The 20,138-nt window shown below is 40.6% G+C and overlaps 1 protein-coding gene across 3 annotated transcripts in view; it reads right to left on the bottom strand.

Annotated features, from left to right (window-relative positions):
* Positions 1–20,138, bottom strand: part of CLCN4 (chloride voltage-gated channel 4) — a 44,211-nt gene that overhangs the window by 6,946 nt on the left and 17,127 nt on the right. For all 3 annotated transcript variants that reach the window (XM_062603693.1, XM_062603695.1, XM_062603694.1), the window contains exons 4-10: positions 16,623–16,810; positions 11,428–11,550; positions 9,634–9,840; positions 9,461–9,541; positions 8,391–8,936; positions 6,080–6,266; positions 3,175–3,573 (exon numbers count right to left, since the gene is read on the bottom strand). In XM_062603693.1, the coding sequence (XP_062459677.1) occupies positions 3,175–3,573; positions 6,080–6,266; positions 8,391–8,936; positions 9,461–9,541; positions 9,634–9,840; positions 11,428–11,550; positions 16,623–16,810 (1,731 nt within the window). The remainder of the gene's footprint in view (positions 1–3,174; positions 3,574–6,079; positions 6,267–8,390; positions 8,937–9,460; positions 9,542–9,633; positions 9,841–11,427; positions 11,551–16,622; positions 16,811–20,138) is intronic.

Here is a 20,138-nt window from a genome sequence, read left to right as displayed (position 1 = left end):
GGGAAAGACCAATTCACATCCCAGGGATGTGGGTTGGTATGGGTGTTGTTCTAGGCCAGCAAATCTCTCTGGCATGCTGGGGGGAATTTTATGGGTTTGCACTTAATTCCTTAAGTAGTGTTTGCATATCTACATTTTAATAGGGCAGAAAAAAATAGCATCTTACTTAAAAGAAAATAGTAAAGGGAGGAGCAATATATACCAACAAATGAGTCTGATACATTTTTTCCTCGATGGTACATATTTGACAAATTCCGAAAGTTCAAAAGCTACCACTCATACTTTGATCAAGCTGTGAAGTGAAATTCACACTACATCTGGAGTTTACATCAACAAAATAAGCCTTTCAGTTAAAAGTATGCTCCAAGAAGAATTCTTAGCATCAAAGGGGTTTATTTTCTTTGTATTTTTTACCTGATATCTAATTGATACAACAGGACACAAAAAATATATGAGATGGATTTCCAAATGATAGACAACTTCTCTGTCCCTGAATAAGCATATTATTTTTGGCTCTAAGGGTTTAACTCTGCCTTCTTTTTCCCTTTTTTTTTTTATAAATTCTTGGAAATGGTTAGAAGAATTATCTTTGATTAATATAGGTTGCTCCTGTTCTTGAGAGGTACAGCAAATCAGACATACTCAACCCGTGTGTATATGTTCTTGGAGAGCATGGCCATCAATCAAAGTGCAGAAACCTGCTCCTGTGACTTGTAATGTGTAGACAGTAATGGTTTCCAACATATTCCAGCTGCATTTTTTTCCCTTTAATGATCATTGTCTTGTAATATTTCTGGAACTGGAGCAGTGCTGGCTCAAACCTAATATCAGTACAGTATATGATTTTCAGCCTTCTCACCCCACATATTACAAGGCCTATTGCAATTTATAGGAATGATGCTAACTCTGTCTCGTTTTGTTTCATACATCTAATTTCAAGTGTGAATATGCCTGCATAGCTCTTTGATATATGATCTGTGCTAAGAGGTAACATTAATCAAACTGAACGGTATTTCCACCCTTTGATAAAAAACCTTGACAGCTAGGTATTTCCTTTCCAAAGCAGCACCCAAAGCAATAGGCCCAAGCATTTCAGTTACCACATTGCTGTTCCCAAGGCAGCAATGACCCTGGACAACAGTGATTAGCCAAAGCCATGACTTCACTCTTCAAAGTCAAACATCTCTCTGGAGAAATCTGAATGATGTAGTACTATTGAGCAAATTCTGTGGCATCAGGAAAACGGTGGACTTTGTATGCAGTCTCACAGGATGGGAGAGTTAGAGTAAAAGGGAAGAACAGATCATTTTTGCAGTCAGCAGGTAAGAAAAACCGACACAGCTTAACAGAAAGGCAAAGAAAATGGATGATGATGTCTATTTTTACAAAGTAATCTATGCAGAAGGCTTTTGTCATAGCTAGACAGTGAATTAGTTCTCCGAAAAGCAAAACGGCCTCTCATACCCAGGAGTTCACAGTTCACAGCCTATGTTAACTACATTGCTCTCTCAGCTCCACATTGGGAAATGTACATTGTACAGGCCACCTGGCTTGTGTCCAAGACTCTGACTTTTGTACAATGTCTCTTAAGCTGGCCAAATTTAAGAGCAGTTCTGCACGGTCAAATACACACCTTTGTAAGACTGTAAAGTAGGTGCCATCTTAAATGTAGGCACCTGTTCTCAGAGGGTGACTGTGCTGACCTGACCTGCATACCTGCTCAACAAGGACCAGTGGAAGGACGCAGTCCTCCTCAAGATGCTTCTGAGCAATTGGAAGTGGCATTGCTGTTCACTTTACAGGAACCGGATGCATTCCTAGAGCATGCTTAGCCCTCCACCCAGTAAGAAAAAAAATACATAGGGGTAAATCATGAGGAAGAGCGGTGTTTGAACAGGTATTTGATGTGAGACTCCATAGCTGTTGCCTTCATCCAAGAAGTCAGTTGTGTGAAGAAAGTGGAGTACTTCTGCAGAGTATTCCCTGGGCCACCACACTGCTGATGCACAATGTATTGGTCCAGAGAAAGAAGCTGAAGCTTCTTGGTTGAAAGCACATCTCCATGTAGTGTCATGCTTTGTCATACTAGTTCAAACTGAGAAGGCATTTTGTGGGGCATAATGCACTGAAAGAAGCGATACTGTTGTGGGCTTTTCAGAAGATCTCATTCCCTGGCTACAGTGCTGCACAAAAGGGGCTCCTACTGTTCACAGACATCCCTCCAATATCTCTGGATGCTGTCAGGCTGAGCAGGAGATAAGAACCTGAGCCGAAGATAAGAACCTGAGCAGGAGATAAGAACCTGAACAGGAGAATAAAAAATGCTTTCCCATATGTGATGTTTACCTCTTGGTAAGTAATTTTATAGTTTATGAAGACCTAGTGTACGGCTCCATGAACACAACTATGAAGCAGGCTGAGGTGAAGGTCTGCCACACATTAGCTACTCTGTGGTAATGAGCAGCAACGACTTCTGCAATAAATGCAAAGTAACTTTGGCCTTCAAGTGAGAGAGGATTAGCTATCAAAAAGTTGCTAGCATGGTACAGAACTAGTGTTTTGCCCTGCCCTGAACGGAAAACATGTACTATGTCTTTTGGGAAAGTGAAACCAAATCCAGATTTTAAATCACAAAGACACAAACCATACTGGAAAGATTAACTGTTTATCACAGAGTCAGCACAGAATGACATCAGGAGCTGTCATACTCAGCCAAAGAGAAAAAGGGTCACCAAAGGTCCCTGACAGCTGGGGATTTTACGAAAACTAATGTATGCAGAGAAGGTTTTGATTTTTTAAATCTCAGTTCTGCCTTAGATCTTATGAATGTTCTTAATTAGAGCTGATCAGGAAACAGTACCTTTTCCTCTGGAAAATGTGGATGCCAAAGAAAGTTTTCGAACAGGAAAGTGTTTTGATCTAAAATATTTGCTGAGTTTAACTGATTTCTTTGTTATCAGTACATAGCTAGATACTTTCACACATCTCCTAGCAAGACCATTCAGCCATGTTGCTATTTATGACCTGAATCAAAAGATTCAGTTGCCCAAACTTCTCCAACTTCCTTCAGACAGCATCTGATCTTTTTGCTTTTAAAGTGAGGGCTCTGCATCTTCACTCCATGCAATTTTCCCACCAACCTACAGTACACCAGTACACTGATATTCTACTCACTTATTGCAAGAATCAGCTCTCGTCTCTGTGCAAACCCAATAAGTCTCTCTGAGTCTTTCGAAACCACTACTGGAAAGCCATTGTAGTCAGTCTCCTTGATTAGTGTCTCAACATCCTCCACTGTCATGCTGTCCTGTGTCAGAACAGAGAGAGGAGCTTCACCACGCCTTGGTCTCATGACATCAGTTGCCAGGGTTCGGTGGGTGAATTCATCCTTCACATCCAGAAATGGGTAGCCATTTAGATGAATGTGAGCTTCATAGATCCCTTCTTTCCCAAAGGCATCTGCCACCCACTTGCTTGTGACAGCTGCAGCCATAAGAGGTACGATGTACTCCAGGCCTCCAGTTAGCTCAAACATAATCACCACCAGAGAGACTGTCATTCGAGTAACACCACCTGCCAATAAGGAAAGCAGTCAAGTTTCCCTCAGTGTTCTTGAAGTATACATACTATGCAACTCATTTACATTTTTTAGTCTTACACTCACAAAGGCATGAGATTATTCATGCTGAGTACTTTCCCTTATACTTTGTGAAGTATTTTTGGGCTTATTTCACTGAAGAAAGAGAACATTAATCTACTGCAATTTTCATCAAAAAGATTGAGTGAACTTGCTCAAGCCAAAGATGATAACACTGAAAAGCAAATAATGAATGCTAAAAGACTGAGCTAACAAACTAGAAAGCATGCTAAAAAAAAATCAGCTATATTGGATACTTGAGAAACTAAAACTGAATCCTGCCATTAGCCCTCTGAAGTAACTCCAAGAATCAGCTGAGTACCATGAGGGGGTCAGGTAGGAGCACTGGGAGCTGGACTTCATATTGATTAACCGATCGCGTTCATACTGGAGTGAAAGCTAAGCATTATCTTTGGGTATGACACAGTTACAAAATCCTATGTAAGGGTAGTTTAGGGCCACTGCAAGAGCTATGTTACAGCTTAAACCCTAGCTTTTGATACGAGTATAATACACAGTTTGAACTGCATACAACTTGTTCTGAGGCCATATAGGCATGCAGCTGAAGACAGGCTTGTAGCTGTATTTTTCAACCTAGTCTTTATGTATTAATTTCATAAGCAAGCTCCTTACTCCTTCAGTTTACATTAAAGGATAAAAATAATCACATAACTGCAGACAAGTGCGTGTATATCACTGAATTATTAGGTAACATTTCTTTGCCTCTGTTCAAAAGGTAAATGTAATAAATCTACTATTTTTAGGCCTCAAAATACAGCACCATTTTAGATGAGAGAAATCAGAAACAGGTCATTAAAAGATGCTTTTAATCTAGCAGCATACAGGAAAATTAAATTGTTGATTATTTAATGTGATGATCCGGATATGACTTTCATCTGGGGAATGCCTTAAACATCTGACTCTGAAAAGCTGAGAGCAGATACTAGAGTAAGGAGCATTTAATACTTACTCTGTATCTCTTACTTGAAGTGAGACAGATCTTGAGTTTAAGAATGAGCAGTGACCATTCCATTAAGGTCACTGCACCTCGATTTGGAACTTTTAAAAGAGAAAGTGATTGCTAACTAGAAGATCAAATGCAATATAAGACCAAAATTTTTGTGCATCATTTGTTTTATGGACAAGGGGAAGTGTTTTAGTGCTTTTGACAGTAAGATTCATCCTAGCTATTTAATGTGCCTACAGTGCTGTAGGTGTTCACATCAAAAGGGGTGATCCAGGTTGCCTTTATAATCTCTGGCGGAAAACAGGCATTTTTGAGGCCAAAAATCTTTTCATCTGCTAATTTGCCTGGTTTTAGATGTCTATTGCCAGATAATAGTGATCATTCCAGCATCTCATTTTTCTGTTTTGCCTGTGAAGGGTATCAACACAGCTAGCTGAGATGCTGACATCTACATTACAGACATTAAATTTAGACAAGCAAATCCCACCTTTCCTTTCTTCCTCTATAACTGACTGCACAAGTGATCCTGCTTTTCAAATATGAGACTCCAAGACTGATTTTTTTCTAGCTTTTCCCTGAATATATCTTCCATTTCAAACCTATCCAATAATATTAATCATGTCTTATACTTCCCCACTATTATTTCATCATCTGATGATTGTGTCAACAGCAACAAACAGAGGAGGCAGAACATGCAAGTACAGAAGGGGAAAAATATGATCAGGCAAAAACATGTTCAAATTATATGCTTGTAACATTCCTGTTGCATCTAAGACCAGAAATTTGATACGTCAGGTATTATCCAATGATCTTGCTTTAATAGTTAACAGATCATTCCTGTTACATTCAATAAATCCCATTGATTGGATGTAATCAGATATTGGCCTATGGTTAAAACTAAACCAGGATACAGCTCAGTTGGCCATATGTGACACACAGCCAAAATAAGACCCATAATTTTTACCTCTTTGTAGCTTAAAATTTGGCCAGAACTGGGAAGCTTGTCTCTTGCACTGAGAGAGAGCACAGTCTAAACAAGGAAGTAGCTTTAGTCCAGCTACAGTGGATTTCACTACATCAAAAGGGCAAGAACAACAAAAATCCAACAAACCAACTCCAGAACAAACCAAACCAAACAAACAAAAAAGCAAAAATACTCTTCCTTGAAAACCTGTCTCCTAACTTCAATTTTTCTCTTAATTTCTATATGGTTTTTGGCAGGAGGTATTTTTTACAAGGAATAGGCATTGGTAACTACAAGCCTCTGTTGTTAACTACCTGGCAGATTCCTAGAGAGACCACTCTAGAGAAAGCTGCCCATGCTTTAGCCAATCACATCTTGATTTCAACCTCTAATACGTGCAGAAATGCCAGCATAGCATAATAGTTTTTTAACACAGACACAAAGCCCTCATAAACAATTTGTAGGTCCCCAAACGTCAGTGTTATTCATGCATGATCAGCAGGTACTGTACCCAAGCAAGCTGCAGCTCCCACCATAGCATAAAGTCCTGGTGTGACACAGTCTGCCCCAGGTCTGCACCAGTTCCTGAAGATGATCCAGTCATGATGGTGATATGCCAGCTGCTCTACTCCAATCCCAACCATCCTGCCAGCCATGGCTCCAACAGCCATACTGGGAATGAAAAGGCCTGAAGGGATCTTGAATAAAACACAGACACATAAGCACCTTGACAAAAATGACTAGTAATTTACTTATTGATCAAACAATTAATCATTAGTGGTAAGAGAACCCCATTTCCTTATTGAGTGTTAGCTCAGAAAGCCATAGCCTTATAGCAGCCTACAGTGATGTTCCCTGTGGTCCAAGACTGGTTTCTGCAGTGACTAAGTTTGTGTGGCTACATGTGTATTAACAATGCTAATGCTTTTTTTTTAATTTTTATGTAATTTTGAATCCTACCTGCTGCATTACAGTGAATTTGATAGCTAAATGATGTTTCTGAATAATAGTCTGCTTTTAAAGTCAAGATGCTCTTGCTTTTGCCTTTGTTGCTTTCTCAGCAGGAAGATGGGAGCTGCTGATGTTCTGTTCATGGGCTTGAGAATCAGCTTAACTGAAAATCACATCTTGGTTTCACCCCCTCTACCACATGGAGTACTTTATAGTTTTATTACTACTCTTTGAGGCTAAATCAGACCAGATTTTAAATTAAATGTCAAATGCAGAATAAAAAAATCACAGAAAGGATGCTGATTGGCCAGGGGCAGCTATTTCTTCATCTCAGTTTGCTACAGATTTTCCAGGAAGCTCTATGAATCATTACCTTGCTGTGGCAAGGGCTTGCATGGAGTTTTTACTGGTTTTAGAGTTGAAAAGTGGTTATATGTTTTTAATTCTGAAAATATGCCTTGAGCTTCCTAGAGAATTAAACTAAACCTCAGTAAGGCCCCGAGGCCTGAGGGCTGATAACAGCAAGCACTATCTCCCCCACCGTATAGTGTTAATTTGGTTGATACAGTTGGATTGAGTCTTCTACATTTGGTGGGTAAAGATATTTAGTCTGTTCTTTTGCACAGTAGCTGAAACTGTCAATTGCTTCTAACAAATTTTAAATATATAGAGTAAACAAAGAACCACAGATTAAACAAAGAACCAAACTCAGACCCTTTTAAACAAACAAACAAGCAAAACAACTGATTGCCAGACATAAATTAGTTTCTGCAGTGAAGGGCATCTCATTCCAAGTCCTCCTCCAGAAATATATCTATCTGCAACATCCAAGTGCTCTTAAACTCCTATTTGCTCCCACTGCTCAAGAAATCAGCAGGACTTACTTAGTCACTGGTCCTGAGTGACCTTCTACCATTCAGGAGTTCTTGTCTTTAGATGGAGAAAAACACAAAAGAAAAGCAAGACTCCAACAATTTCCTATTATATTTCAAGTAAAAGACCTTCTAAAAGATGGATCTTCATTTCAAGCACAGTGTTTAAGAAAAAGATGAGATGCTTTAGCTTTGAGTGTGATATAAACTACAGTGTACAATTTAGAAAAACTTCCCATTGTCTGCTGCAATCAGATCAAGAACTAAATGCACAGATGATGGGAACCACAGGCAGACAGATATGTATTTTATATGGACTCTAGAATTCAGACATATAAAACTCACCACTAACAGTTTTGTATATACTGAAACCTTGAATAAATTGTTCTTGGATCTTTCATCACCCATTTATGGGGAGGAGGAGAAGGAAAAGGTTGCAGACTCAGAATAATGAAATCATACATCCATCATTCCTGCCACTCATTCCTTCTTTTTTTCAAGCTATGGTGTTTTAAAAGATAAAAAAAAAAATAGAGCTTTTCAGCTACTTTTATATTTTTCTGAGATTTTAGGTGTGAAAATCAGTAAATTTAAAGCTATCGTTTCCCTGAGCATAGCTACCTTGAGGCACATTAACACATTAATTCAACAAGACAAACAGCAGTGTAAATAACTCATATTCCCAAGAGAACTGAAAGACTGCTGCAGTGGGAATCATTTTGAATTTGCCTATCGGCAATAATGGATTTAAATTCCCACGCAGATTTCTGTTTCACTTAATAAAACTGCAGATGACTAGAAAGTGAAAAAGCGGGCTCATCCCTCTGCTGCAACAGGGGCCCATAAAGCAAGGTAGATGAACCAACAGATATCTCATCAACACTTGCATGGCTACGTGTAGGTCAGAGGTGCAAAAGCCCTGCCAGATAGACCACAGCTGCTGATGGCAACCCATCTGCGCCTTGTGCTCATGACAGCTTCTGTGCCTGTCCCGTTTACCTTCATGCCGAAAGTGAATATTGTGATAACAATTTTAAACACCAAGGCCAAGGCGAGCTGCCACATGGCAGTGTAGACTCCAGGGCCAGCAGGTCTGTCAGGAATGTCATCCACTGGCCGGGTCATGTTTGGGTCATTGATGTAGTCGCAGAGCTGGGAGGACTCCAGTGCACCGCAGTCATTGAAGAGCTCCGAGATCAGCTCACTGGTGCTCCTCCGCGTGTAGGGGTTGGGATAGGCAATGATGGCAGTGATAGCCGTTATCACTATGACCTCCAGGACTGGGTATTTCCCAAGTCTGGTGGTCTTTCGCCTCCTGCACCAGGCAATGTTGCATCGAATAAAGAGGGTCCCCCAGAGGCCGCCGAAGACACCAAGCAAGATGAAGGGGAAGAGCTCGGCCATGTACCAGGGGGTGTGGTACTCCACGTAGAACAAGACCAGCCGGCTGTTTCCAAAAGGATTGATGGACCTCAGTGTGAAGGCAGCCACGAGAGCAGCAAAAAATGACCTCCAGAGAGTTTTCAGAGGAAAGTAGTAACTGACCTAAAACCAAGCAGAGACCGTAAACACTTCATGAATGTGACAGAGAATGTTTGCTTTAATTACCATCACCACGTTTCATCTGTGTCTCTACATCTGACTTTACTGGAAGCACTAGTCCTTACCACAGCCGGAATGTTTTCCACAGAGGTATGAGAAAAGGCATTTTTAGATTTCAGGTAGGGAGCAGCAATCAGTTAAAAATCAATAAACCAAAATCCAAAGTTACTGGCTAGAGATGGTAAGAAGGATGCTCGACAGCTCAGCCCATGTGCCAGCTAAAGAAACCTCAGCACAGGGATACATTTCCAAATTGATTCATTTCATTTGTTTCCAGAAAGCCAATGCTGCTGCTTTACTCAAATTAGGCTAGAATATCTGGTTATTTCTTATTACTAGAAATCAAAGATAATTTTTGCTTCAGAAGAAAAATGGGCATGTAAGTGCTTGAAAAATAAAGAGGAGTCTTAGAAAAAGGTATCAAATGAAAATATATTTATTGAAACAAGCAAACTGCCGGGTCTCACCTCTTCCAGACTAAAAAGCACACCTCCAATTGGAGCACCAAAGGCAACCGAAACTCCTGCGGCAGCTGCAGCTGAAAGCACCTGCAAGGCAAATATTTACATACAAGGCATGAGTCCTTTGAAACACCAAGTATTTGGAGAGGGAAATTAGAGATGATGGGAGTCAACCTCACCTCTCTTCTCTTTCCTTCGTTCTTGCTGTACTTTGAGAAAAGGCTGCTGAAGAAGTTTCCACAACAGCAGGCCACGTGGACTAACGGCCCCTCTTTCCCAAGGCTGAGGCCTGAAGATACCACCAGAACCAAGGTGACTGTTTTGATTAAAAGTGTCCACTTTCCCAGGTAGCCCCTAATAATGAACCCACTCAAGATGGTTTTTATCTGGAAAGCAGGAAGAACATGTTGAAGAGCTTAAGAAACCTTTTCTACTCTGAACTTGCAAATGGAGTTAAAATTCCAGCGGAGTTAAAATAAGGAAATTGCAGACTGCTTGAAAAGAGACAATGAGGGAGAGAAAGTAACCGTAGGTAGCGCAACTTTCCCACAGCGATATTTGAGCAGGGGTTAAGCAGACCACACTTTTACTCTTGTTACGGGTGGTCCCCCGCTTTGGTAAGGAGTCTCGCAGAGATCAATAGAAATATGAAACTCTTGCGTATCTCCTTGGCTTACAGATCAGAGTTAAACTAGACTCAACTTTAACAAAGCCGAAAAAGAAGCAAATAAACAACCACAGACTTTTCCCAGTTAAAACAAGAGAAAAAAAAGTTCTCAGTATTTGGAATGGCCATGCCATAAAAACATGCAAGTGTTATGAAATAAGAAAGTCCAGGAGATCTTATTTTTACAGATTTCCTCTTAATTTTGCATATGAATGGCTAGAATGCAGCACAATCTACATGCATGACACACAGACTCCAAGGTGGGATTTGGGTTTGGACTGTAGCCCTGGAAACAGGCTGAAACTGAGCATCACCTCACATGAGATATTTATCACTTAGAAACTAGATTTACAGTTAACCATGAAAACTTTTTAAAACCACTTATATATCAATACTATATATATCAAATACTTAAGAAACACATACATGTGAGTAATTTGAAACATGGAAATTATTTAAATATTTCAAATTACTGGGGAGGGGATGTCCTAATTGACCATGAAATATTTGAATGGTTCTCCTAGAGATTAAAAAAAAAGAAAAGAAAGCCAAGATTCCTAAAATTTGGGCTGTTGATTCTGTCTGCCAGATTCTTACTAATCCCAGCGATTCTATAGCACTTCTAACAGAAGACTTCTCTGACTGAAAAAATCTTGAGTAGTTATGTTGCTTGAATTACAGGATTCCTCATTTTAACAGCTTAAATATGGGCTGACACTCAGTATGTAAAATATTGAAAAGCAAGTAAGATTTTTGGCTGCCATAATGCTGGCACAACAGCATAACATTGTCTACAAGGACGCAATTTGCAGAAGATGAAAGCCAGACACGTTTCAGGCATCCCAAATGATTGGCATCTTGCATCTTCAGCACCTTAGGAAACCTCTTCATTTTATTTTGGTTTCGTTTAAAGCCTAGACTAGAAAATGACTGAGTTTGTAACTGGGCCAAGTAATTTAACCCAAAGAAAATTCTGCAGAATCTTATGGTGAGTATGTGTCTCAGCCACAAAAATTTGGAGCCCATAAAGTGATGACTGGGAGCTGCTGATTTTTAATTCAGGCTCTGGCAGTGAGGTATGATGTGCATTAACCTGTCACAGTGGCATTTGAACTTTTTCTACTATGAACGATTTTGATAAGCACCATAAAGGCATGTTAGAGGAATGAAAGCAGATGAGACAGAAAGGCAATCTTCTTGTTCCTATACTATCTCACAGGACAGTTCTGAAATCAGAAAAGGTGTCAAATTATTATTTCTTTGTTTTGTTTGGTATTTCAATATCTACCCACAAAGAGAAACTCACCTCTGGGATTCCAGAGCCACAGGCGTAGGGTGCAAACACTCTGACCAGGGAGACTGCCAGGAAAGCAAAACATAGAGCCCACATAATGTATAGAAAATAGTTTAGAATGTAAGCACTTGCACCCTAGAAAAATAACAGTAACAAACATTGTTAGACAAATGCAGGATGGTAAAACTCACACTTCTACTAGGGATTATGATGGCATGGAACCTGGTCTTTTCATTTATATGATAGCTGTTGCTTTTCCTCAGGAAGGAGAAATTATTTCATACAGTTCAACAATTCTCTTACTCATGGAAAGAAGCAGCATTCTAATACATACTTAGACCGGTCCATACAGTCTGTTTGCAAGGGACCTAAACACCTTAAAAATATCTTTCAAGGACTTAAAAATTAAGCCAACCACAAAAAGTTGCAAAACGTCAAACAAGTCTGTCATGAGGGCAAAAATAATTAGTGATAAAAAAAGCACCTAATGATGGAAGCTGCTGTGTTCATCCAATGATGGATGACAGGGATACATCTTTTTCTGAAGGCTGGTATTAAAAGGTTACCTCTCCATGCAGATGCTGATCTTTTAAAACGACACCCCTGTGTATATCAGTAGCTAGTCCACAAATGGTAAGGGTAAAACCATACATTAATCCTTTCCTTCTACATGATGCTATCTATGATAGGGTTGAAAAATGTTTACAAACACAATAGCTTGGCAGATACAATCCAGACACATCTCAGCCATTTTTGCCCTGATATTTTAAAAGCATTCTAGTCAATAATAAAACCTATCTTCAAACTAAATAGCTTTACTTCACTGACAAAATAGAAATGCCAATAATAATTAGCGTCAGTTGACTGTGCAGTGCCATAGTGAAGGCATAGTCAATAGTGACCTTCAAGCTTTCTACCTGTCTCTAGTGGCCAAGTCAAAACCATTGTTAAAATCTGGCTTAGAACCCCTTCCTATTCACAAGCATAATTTTTTCGATTAATTTCAAGCACTCTACCTACACATACAACACAGAATCTAGTCAGAGGCATCAAACTGACACACATTAAACCTTTTTAAGGAGATTAAGCCTTCAAACAACCACCTCTAGCAACATGACACTACGGAATAAAAACCAAGATGAACTTCAGTGCATGAATTGGTACGAATCCTTCACCTTTAACTGAACTCTTCCTACCGGATGCAATCCCAGCTGCTCAAGAACATGGGGGCCCCTATCTTTGCTCTGCAGAACAGCAGCCTGGATATCAACATTATGATAAATCGAGCAGGAAAACAGGCATTAATCACTTGTATTGTGTCTTCAGTTAACAGAGCTGACAAAACACAGTTCCCAGTCATAAAAAATCTAGAGCTGAGAAGACTCCCCTGTTTGCAAACTTGCAAGGAATCAACTTTTAACATGGATGCTTGCTGGCCTCATTTTCCAGGTCTCTGTCCATGTGAAAAGGCAGTAAGAGAACCATTGCTCTTATCCTTATGGATTTCTTTGGAAGAACGACAATTTGTTAAGGTCCTCTTGTGCTTGCTGAAGCAGGCTTTGCTGATAACAGCAGAATAACAGCAGCAATACAGTGCCATTCTCCAATGCCCTGAGACTGAGCAGTCATGGATCCCATGCTTACAGTGATTGACATCTGTCTCTAGTAACCACGGATCTTTGTTGCTACAGCTGAAGACAGTCTTGTCTTCATGAATGTCTTCTCCTAGTGCTTTCAATTACAAACAGCTATGACAATATTTACTCTTCCTGTAGAGAAAACTCTGGACATGTTGCCCCAGGGCAAAATTCTCCTGTCAGTGTGAACTGGAGTAACTCCAAAGAAGACCAACGCCGTTAGAACAATTTGGTCCTACAACATTGAGTGAAAGCTGCAGTTTTGCTTCTAAACTCACTGGAGTCAAACTAACTTTGTTTCTTTTTACTACTTCTTCTTTCACATCTGATGAATACTGCGTCAACGTATTACCGCAGTCAACACATACACCTAGTGCACTGTGGCAGGACCCCACAAGAGTCTACATGGTGAGTTCAGTCTTATCCACTGGGACAACTCTCACTGTTACATTTTCCAGATACCTGGCATTCTGCAGGTCCAACTGCAGCAGTTTATAATGATTAATAATAATGAAAAAACACAAACCTTTGGGAAGTGAAGTAATAGTAACTCGGTATAGCAAATGGCTCATTTCTCATTCATTTACATGCCATTCATTACTAAGGCCCTGAATCAGTCTTAGGCATGTACACGGGAATCAGAGACCAAAAAAGCTCACCAGTAAAGATGATCCTGCCAAGATCTTTTCCACTCTGCTAGTGGCTCGAAGGATTTACCCTGGCAGCAACAGTAACAGAGCAAGTACAGGAACTGAGAAAAACGTTGTGTTTTAGTTTGCAAGACCAAGCAGTATTTCAGATCTGGCGTCAGTCCAGTTCAGGTACAAATGGAACACAACTGAAAACAACCCTCCCAAACTCAGGATGCTGAAATAAACCACATCCCTCAGGATGCTATCCAATGTTTGTTTCCTCCAGAGACCCAAAGCTCTACTGTAACTCGGCTGGGGAATCGCACAGTTTGCAGACGCCCTCCTGTGGACATTACATCAATGTGTCTCCTCAGGGCTCTCAAGACTGAGAGATTCAAGGCTGCAAAACTGGATTCCAGGTATAAAGGCGCTTCCCTGTCTTGCAGGTCTCAGCTTCATGACAGGAGATCCAGAAGCCCTGAGATGGGAATCCAGTCTGTTGCCGGACACAGCATCACGAGACATGGAAGACTTGGGGTCCTTTCCTTTACCCTGGATAGCTGTAAGGCACCAGAAATGTGGTCCTCAATTCTAGTGAAGCTGAGGTTGGGACCTAGCTGAATCTGCAGAACAGGGGAAGGTCCGGGTCACCAGATTCTTGCCAGAGATCTACCTAAGGTGGGTGGCATCTGATGTGCTTTAACACATCCTCTCCTCCAGTGAATTTGAGGGTTTGAAACAGTCTTGCATCAAAAAAAAAAACAACACTTCACCTGCTCCTTGAAAGCAGTTTAGGAACAGAGAGATGAAGTATATAATTCACCTACAAACAGTGATCAGGGGAGAAAACTTAGCCTGGTATGTATCTGATGTGCTATTATGTTTTCCATAGTAATCTACATCAAGACTCTGCTTTGGGCTCATTTTATAGGACTAAAATTAAAACATTTTTCAAGAGATACCATAGAACATGTCACAATTCTCAGTCAGAACATATGTACATGGTTTATCATAGCCATAAATTGTCTAAATCACATGGAAGAACTGATCTAAGTCTTAGTCCTCTGAATGTCAGTTTCTTTGGCCATGATGAGAAGACATTTCTGACCAAAGTACCCTTAAGGATACTGTTCCAAAGCACATTTGTCTAAAATGTGCTCCAAATTAGTCCTTCTGTCCACTGCTGTTTTAAAAGGGCTGTTATGCAAATGTCAGGCACAAAGTGAAGCAATAAAAAAAACAAACAAACAAACAAACAAAACCCCCCAAACCCACCACCAACAACAAAAAAAAACAACCAAAAAAACCAACAAAACCCCCAAAAACCAAACCACCAAAACAAAACAAACTCGTAAAATTATCCTGAATCTCAGTCAAATTCAGTGTATTTTGATCCCTTCTCAAGTCCTCTACAGCTACAGGAATAATGCAAAACTTTCCCAAATCCTAAGACTTTTGCTACCAAACAGAATTTTTACTTTCCATATTTACATTTTTGTTGGGCTTTGCCTGTGATTTCAGTGTAACAGCAATAGACAGCTGTATTATTAATATTTATAGCATTCATTGGGCCATGGCAGCCAAAACCCCACAGAACTCAGAGGCCCATTTGTTTTGAGAAAGAGCCTAAAACTAAGCCAAGATGAACCCTTTTTTTCACCATGACTAGGGCATGAGAAGCTCAGTGTGAACACAGTAAAGTTTCACAGTGCCCTCCTAGCTGATACCTTCCCTATAGGCCACAGCATACAACAGTCATGATTGCTGATTTTAAGTAGCAGCCAAAAGCAATAAATTTTCTGCAAGATATGCTCCGTTTTTATATTCCAGCTTTTCATAGTAACAGCATGTCAAACACATGCACAGGATTTCCAAATCCCATAACAATTTTAACAGTCTCCTCTTTTTCCCCTTCCCACGTATTTTTGTCCTCTTAAATTACAACATCATCCCCAGCCCTGCAACTTTATACCAGGGTAATATTTCTTCAGTGTGAGACACAACCACGCAAACCATCTGCTGATGAAGACTAGGGCGAACCTAGCAAACCTCTGGCAAAGGGAAGCTTGGCGCTGTGGACTGGCAACAGTGCAGAGACTTTTGCCTGCATTAAATGGTGGAAATATTCAGGAAGAGTGAGCACCCCACTATGGCTTTTCAGAACTATGGAAACTGGGCTATACATATTCACAGAAGCCTCTTGTACTGTAAACCTAAACCAGCACTGAAGGAAAAGTGAATGACAAACTTGTATGATGATGAAGGTGCCCTCATTCTGCAGCACCAGACTACCTCCACACAAGGGGAAGACCCAAGACAACCTCTCCACATCATCCATTTTTTAATTGCTTGGCTGGAGATTATCTATGCCACAGAAGTACATATTTTCCTCTCCTATTATTGACCAAACTGCACTACCAGATATTTTTTAAAAGCCACATTACATACTTAAGCCAGTTCTCTTCAAAGTCACATTCATCCCACCTCCATGTCATATTCAATTTTTGTTACGCAGATCTTACACAGCTCACACTACTACTCACAGCATTTGAATACATAAATACCATCTGCAACCCCAAACATTTCCTCTTAAATGTATTTATCAGGGATCACCATTTTTGTCCCATAAAGTTGTGTTTAAAAGACAAAAATTGGACAGCAGCTCAGGTCCCCTGGTGATTATGAGAGTTATGAAACACTTTTGGTTCAATACTGATAAAAAGAGAGAGTGATCTTGCAGTTTTCCATTATACACGACACTGGAACAATAAGACCTCTTCCAAGTTAAGCACATAATGGCTGTGGAAATGCCTTTTTTTGCAGCATACTTGGTTCATTACTTTCTCTTTCAGAGCAACTCTCTGGAGAGAACATCAGGAAGTAAGAAAAAAGGCATTGCTGGACTGCTGTGACCACAACCTAATCAGGTCTCCCATACCTCAGACTGGCTTACAAGAAGTTCAGACCACTTCTGCCACTGGGGACATTTGTCCCTGTCATCAAATGTCGTTTCATTAGACGTCCAGCAGCACTGCTCGTGGCTGTACCAGAAGGCAGACAGGCAGACACCCTCCTTCAGGTCTGTCATCCAATCCACAGCTAAATCTATCACTCCGGCTAATGTGCCTGGGAAAAGAAATGCAGAAAAAGAAACTGGCATTAAAAAATATCAAGTTGCAAGGAAAATAAATCTAATTATAACAACAGCAAAAAAAAACCAACAACCCCACAACTACGATTTGGGGAAGCAGCTGCAATGTAAGCATGAATATACCAAAGAACAGAGGGCAACAACATGTGTGCAAAGAAACAGCCAGCTTGTGGTCTGACCTTCAATACTCTCTCATCAGGTTTTTATTTTAAACGTTATCATTTCCATATTTACTGACTGCCAAGTAGAGAAGGCATAACTGATACAGAGCCTGATCCTGCAGTCTGTCCCAGGTAGGGGTACCATTTGACTGAGATAAGGAGGACTTCATCCTGAGCTGCAGGTCTCAAACCGCATTCCGTATTTCAGGTATAGGGGAGGAGGAGGATACATTATGTTTTCCTATAGCTTTGCTGCAACATTTTAGAAGGAAGATTTCAGCGCAGAAACAATATGGATCCTGACTTATGAACTTAACGGAATCGGGCTCCCCATACGTACATTCACTAGCAATCCGAGCACGCAGAATAAAATTACCCTTCAAATCCTCTGTGTAGCTAGCAGATTCCTTGTAGATTTCCCCAGTATATACAGAGCTACAGTGACACCCGGTGGTCACCGGACACAGACACGGGAAAACTTGCCGGGGCCAGACACAAGAAAAGAAAATCCTGTTTTTCTGGGGCGTTTCTTCAGCAGCGGTAATTCCCAGCCCCCGGGATCAGATGTGTCCTCCCGAAACCAGCACCAGCAGGAAGGGGAAGGCTGGAAGCGACCAGAACACAGAACGGCAGACCTGTGTTCGGTCCGCGTGTCCGGGGGTTCTGGAAAGCAGTAAGCCACCAACTGATTGAAGAGTCCTTTAGTATTTTCCACACCCCTCTCATATACAGTGGAAAGTAGAAGTCATCATTATTTTTGCATGTCATTTTAAATACAATTTCAGGAAACCAGTAATGGATTTGGAAGAGTTTACTGGGGCTAAACCACTGAAAAACAATGCATTGGCAAATGCAAAATGGTTTAATGTTTCCAAAACTTTTAGCTTTGTGGCTCCTGCTAAAATGCAATTACATGAAGCAGTGGTGGGGCTCCTCCCCTTTATCCTAGCAGCTGGGGCACACAGGTGGGTTCAGGAGCCAGTTTATTTGACCTGGAACTAAAGTTTTCTGAGTTTCATTTCTGTGCAGGAGGAAAAGAAAACCATTTCAAATAATTCAGGTACATGTAACTTGTCTTTTATTCTATAGGACAGAAAACAAACTAGTGTTCGCAGAGGCTTACATCTAAGTAAATATTCTCACCCCCTTAAGAAGGATCCTTGTCCCCACACTGAGCAGCAACATGACTAGGTAACAGTGAAGTCTTTTTGTTGTGTGGGAATACTCTGAAGAATTAAGATATGCACTAGACAAGACCACCAAAAAAGGCTACAGAAGGGAGTAATGATGTCTGTACCAATTATTTTCTTTCATGAAGACCTTGCCTTTCTCTTGCTTACTCGCTTCCATTTTCCCAAGTTTCTATGGAAACAATGAACCATATTCTTAGATGATGATAAATCACTGTGTCGCTGGTAACGTCAGTGTGCACAGCTTACTGAGCTTTGCAGCAAGCTCTACGTTCTCCTCCAGTTTTCTGAAAGTTTCAGGAAACTGTACAAAGGATCCTCATCCCCTGGACATAAGCACCAAATGCTGTGCCTCTTGCATCTCTCCATGGACCTTTATCATCCTCTGTAGTTGACCCAATCTTCAAAGCTCACATCACACTTAACCAGGCAAGTGAGTACTAATGCTTCATAGAGTGCAAAGAAGGTGCAAAGGCAGGTAGGCTTTTGACCATTTTTCCCCAATAAAGTTAATATACAGAGTGAGGAACAAGAATTCAGTTCTCAAATATAACAAGCTCACATGCACTCCAGTACCTCTAGGAAAATGTACTTAATTTTGCAGGTAATCTAATCCCTTCTGCCAAATGCTTTCTGATCCACATAAGGAGGAAAATGCGACATGCAATTTACTACACATGCTTTACAGAGAAAAGAATAATGAGAGGGGAGGGCCGCCATTTACAATATAATAGTGCAATAGTGAACCTTCACAAGACACATGACCAGGACTAGAGTTTTCAAAGTTCTGAGTCATCGCAACTTTAAATGAAATTAATGGGAGTTGCAGACTGTTCAGCACCTCAGAAAGTCAAGCCCTTAGTTCCTTGTGCTTATCATGACTATCTAGACTCAATAAAGCATAAGTTTAACTCCGTACTTCTCCCACTAAAGGAACTGAACTTGCTCCCCCTTCTATGTAACCTGCCTGGAATGAAAAACAACAGAGCACTCCAAAGTTAGGAAATGCTGAACTTCATTTTAGATACGATCCTTTTGCATCTCTCCTTTTCCTTTAGTTTATGCTTATCCTTGGCCAATACTTATCCTTTACAATGCCCTAAAAAGAATGCTAAAACTTTGCTTTGAAAACATAGTTTTCCTGATGCACCTGTGCCAGAAAATAGCATCACCCAAGTGGCACAGCACTGAATTGCAAAGGGGATTATTTGCACCGTCAGCTCCAGAACATTTCAGCATTAGTATGGTAGTACTTTATGTCACACAGTTTAGAAAACACAGACTCTTTTGGTGATCTATATATGGCATATAGTTCAGTTGGCTAGTAATAATTGTTAGGTGGAGGGATGCCCACTGGTCTGCTGGCAGGATGGCCACAGTAGAAACTCAGAATTCCTTACAGATGAAAAATACCTTAAAAATTTGGCACCTACACCTAGAATTTTTAGGTTAATTTCCCCATAAGTTGCTTTGTATTTCTCCAGAAAGTATAAACTCTCTGTCAAAGACCACCCCAGGTAGTGCTCAGCATCTTTTTCTGGCACATAGTGTAAGCACTTTTCATACAATCTCCACACCAAACAGCATTGTTACTGCTCTTTTCCCCTTCCTGAAATGAGGAAGCTCTGGCTCCTAAGACATCATTTCCAGAAGCTCCTTAGTGCCTTTCCAGCCACTTGACAGAGTTACACACCATATTCTCCCTCCACGTGTCTCTGAAAGAGCCTGGGATCTAGCTGTGTCAGACTGCAGCAGCACCCACTCAAGCTAATTTATGTGTCCACAGTCACTCGTGAAACTTTGCTCTGAGCCCAAATGGCTGCTGCTTCATTTTCAATATACGTTGGTGTTACTCAAAACATACAGATACAGCTCCCCTTGAAGCAGCAGTAGCTTCTGCCTGTGCAGCAGGACAAGAGGGACCATGGAGGAGCCAGTCTGGTCCATGCAAC

The sequence above is a fragment of the Pezoporus occidentalis genome, unplaced genomic scaffold, assembly GCF_034315485.1.
Source record: "Pezoporus occidentalis ecotype Australia unplaced genomic scaffold, CSIRO_AGI_Poc_V1 ctg81, whole genome shotgun sequence".
NCBI classification, from domain to species: Eukaryota; Metazoa; Chordata; class Aves; order Psittaciformes; family Psittacidae; genus Pezoporus; species Pezoporus occidentalis.
Note: the sequence above shows the minus strand (reverse complement) of the source record. Positions and strands in the feature narration are given on the sequence as shown.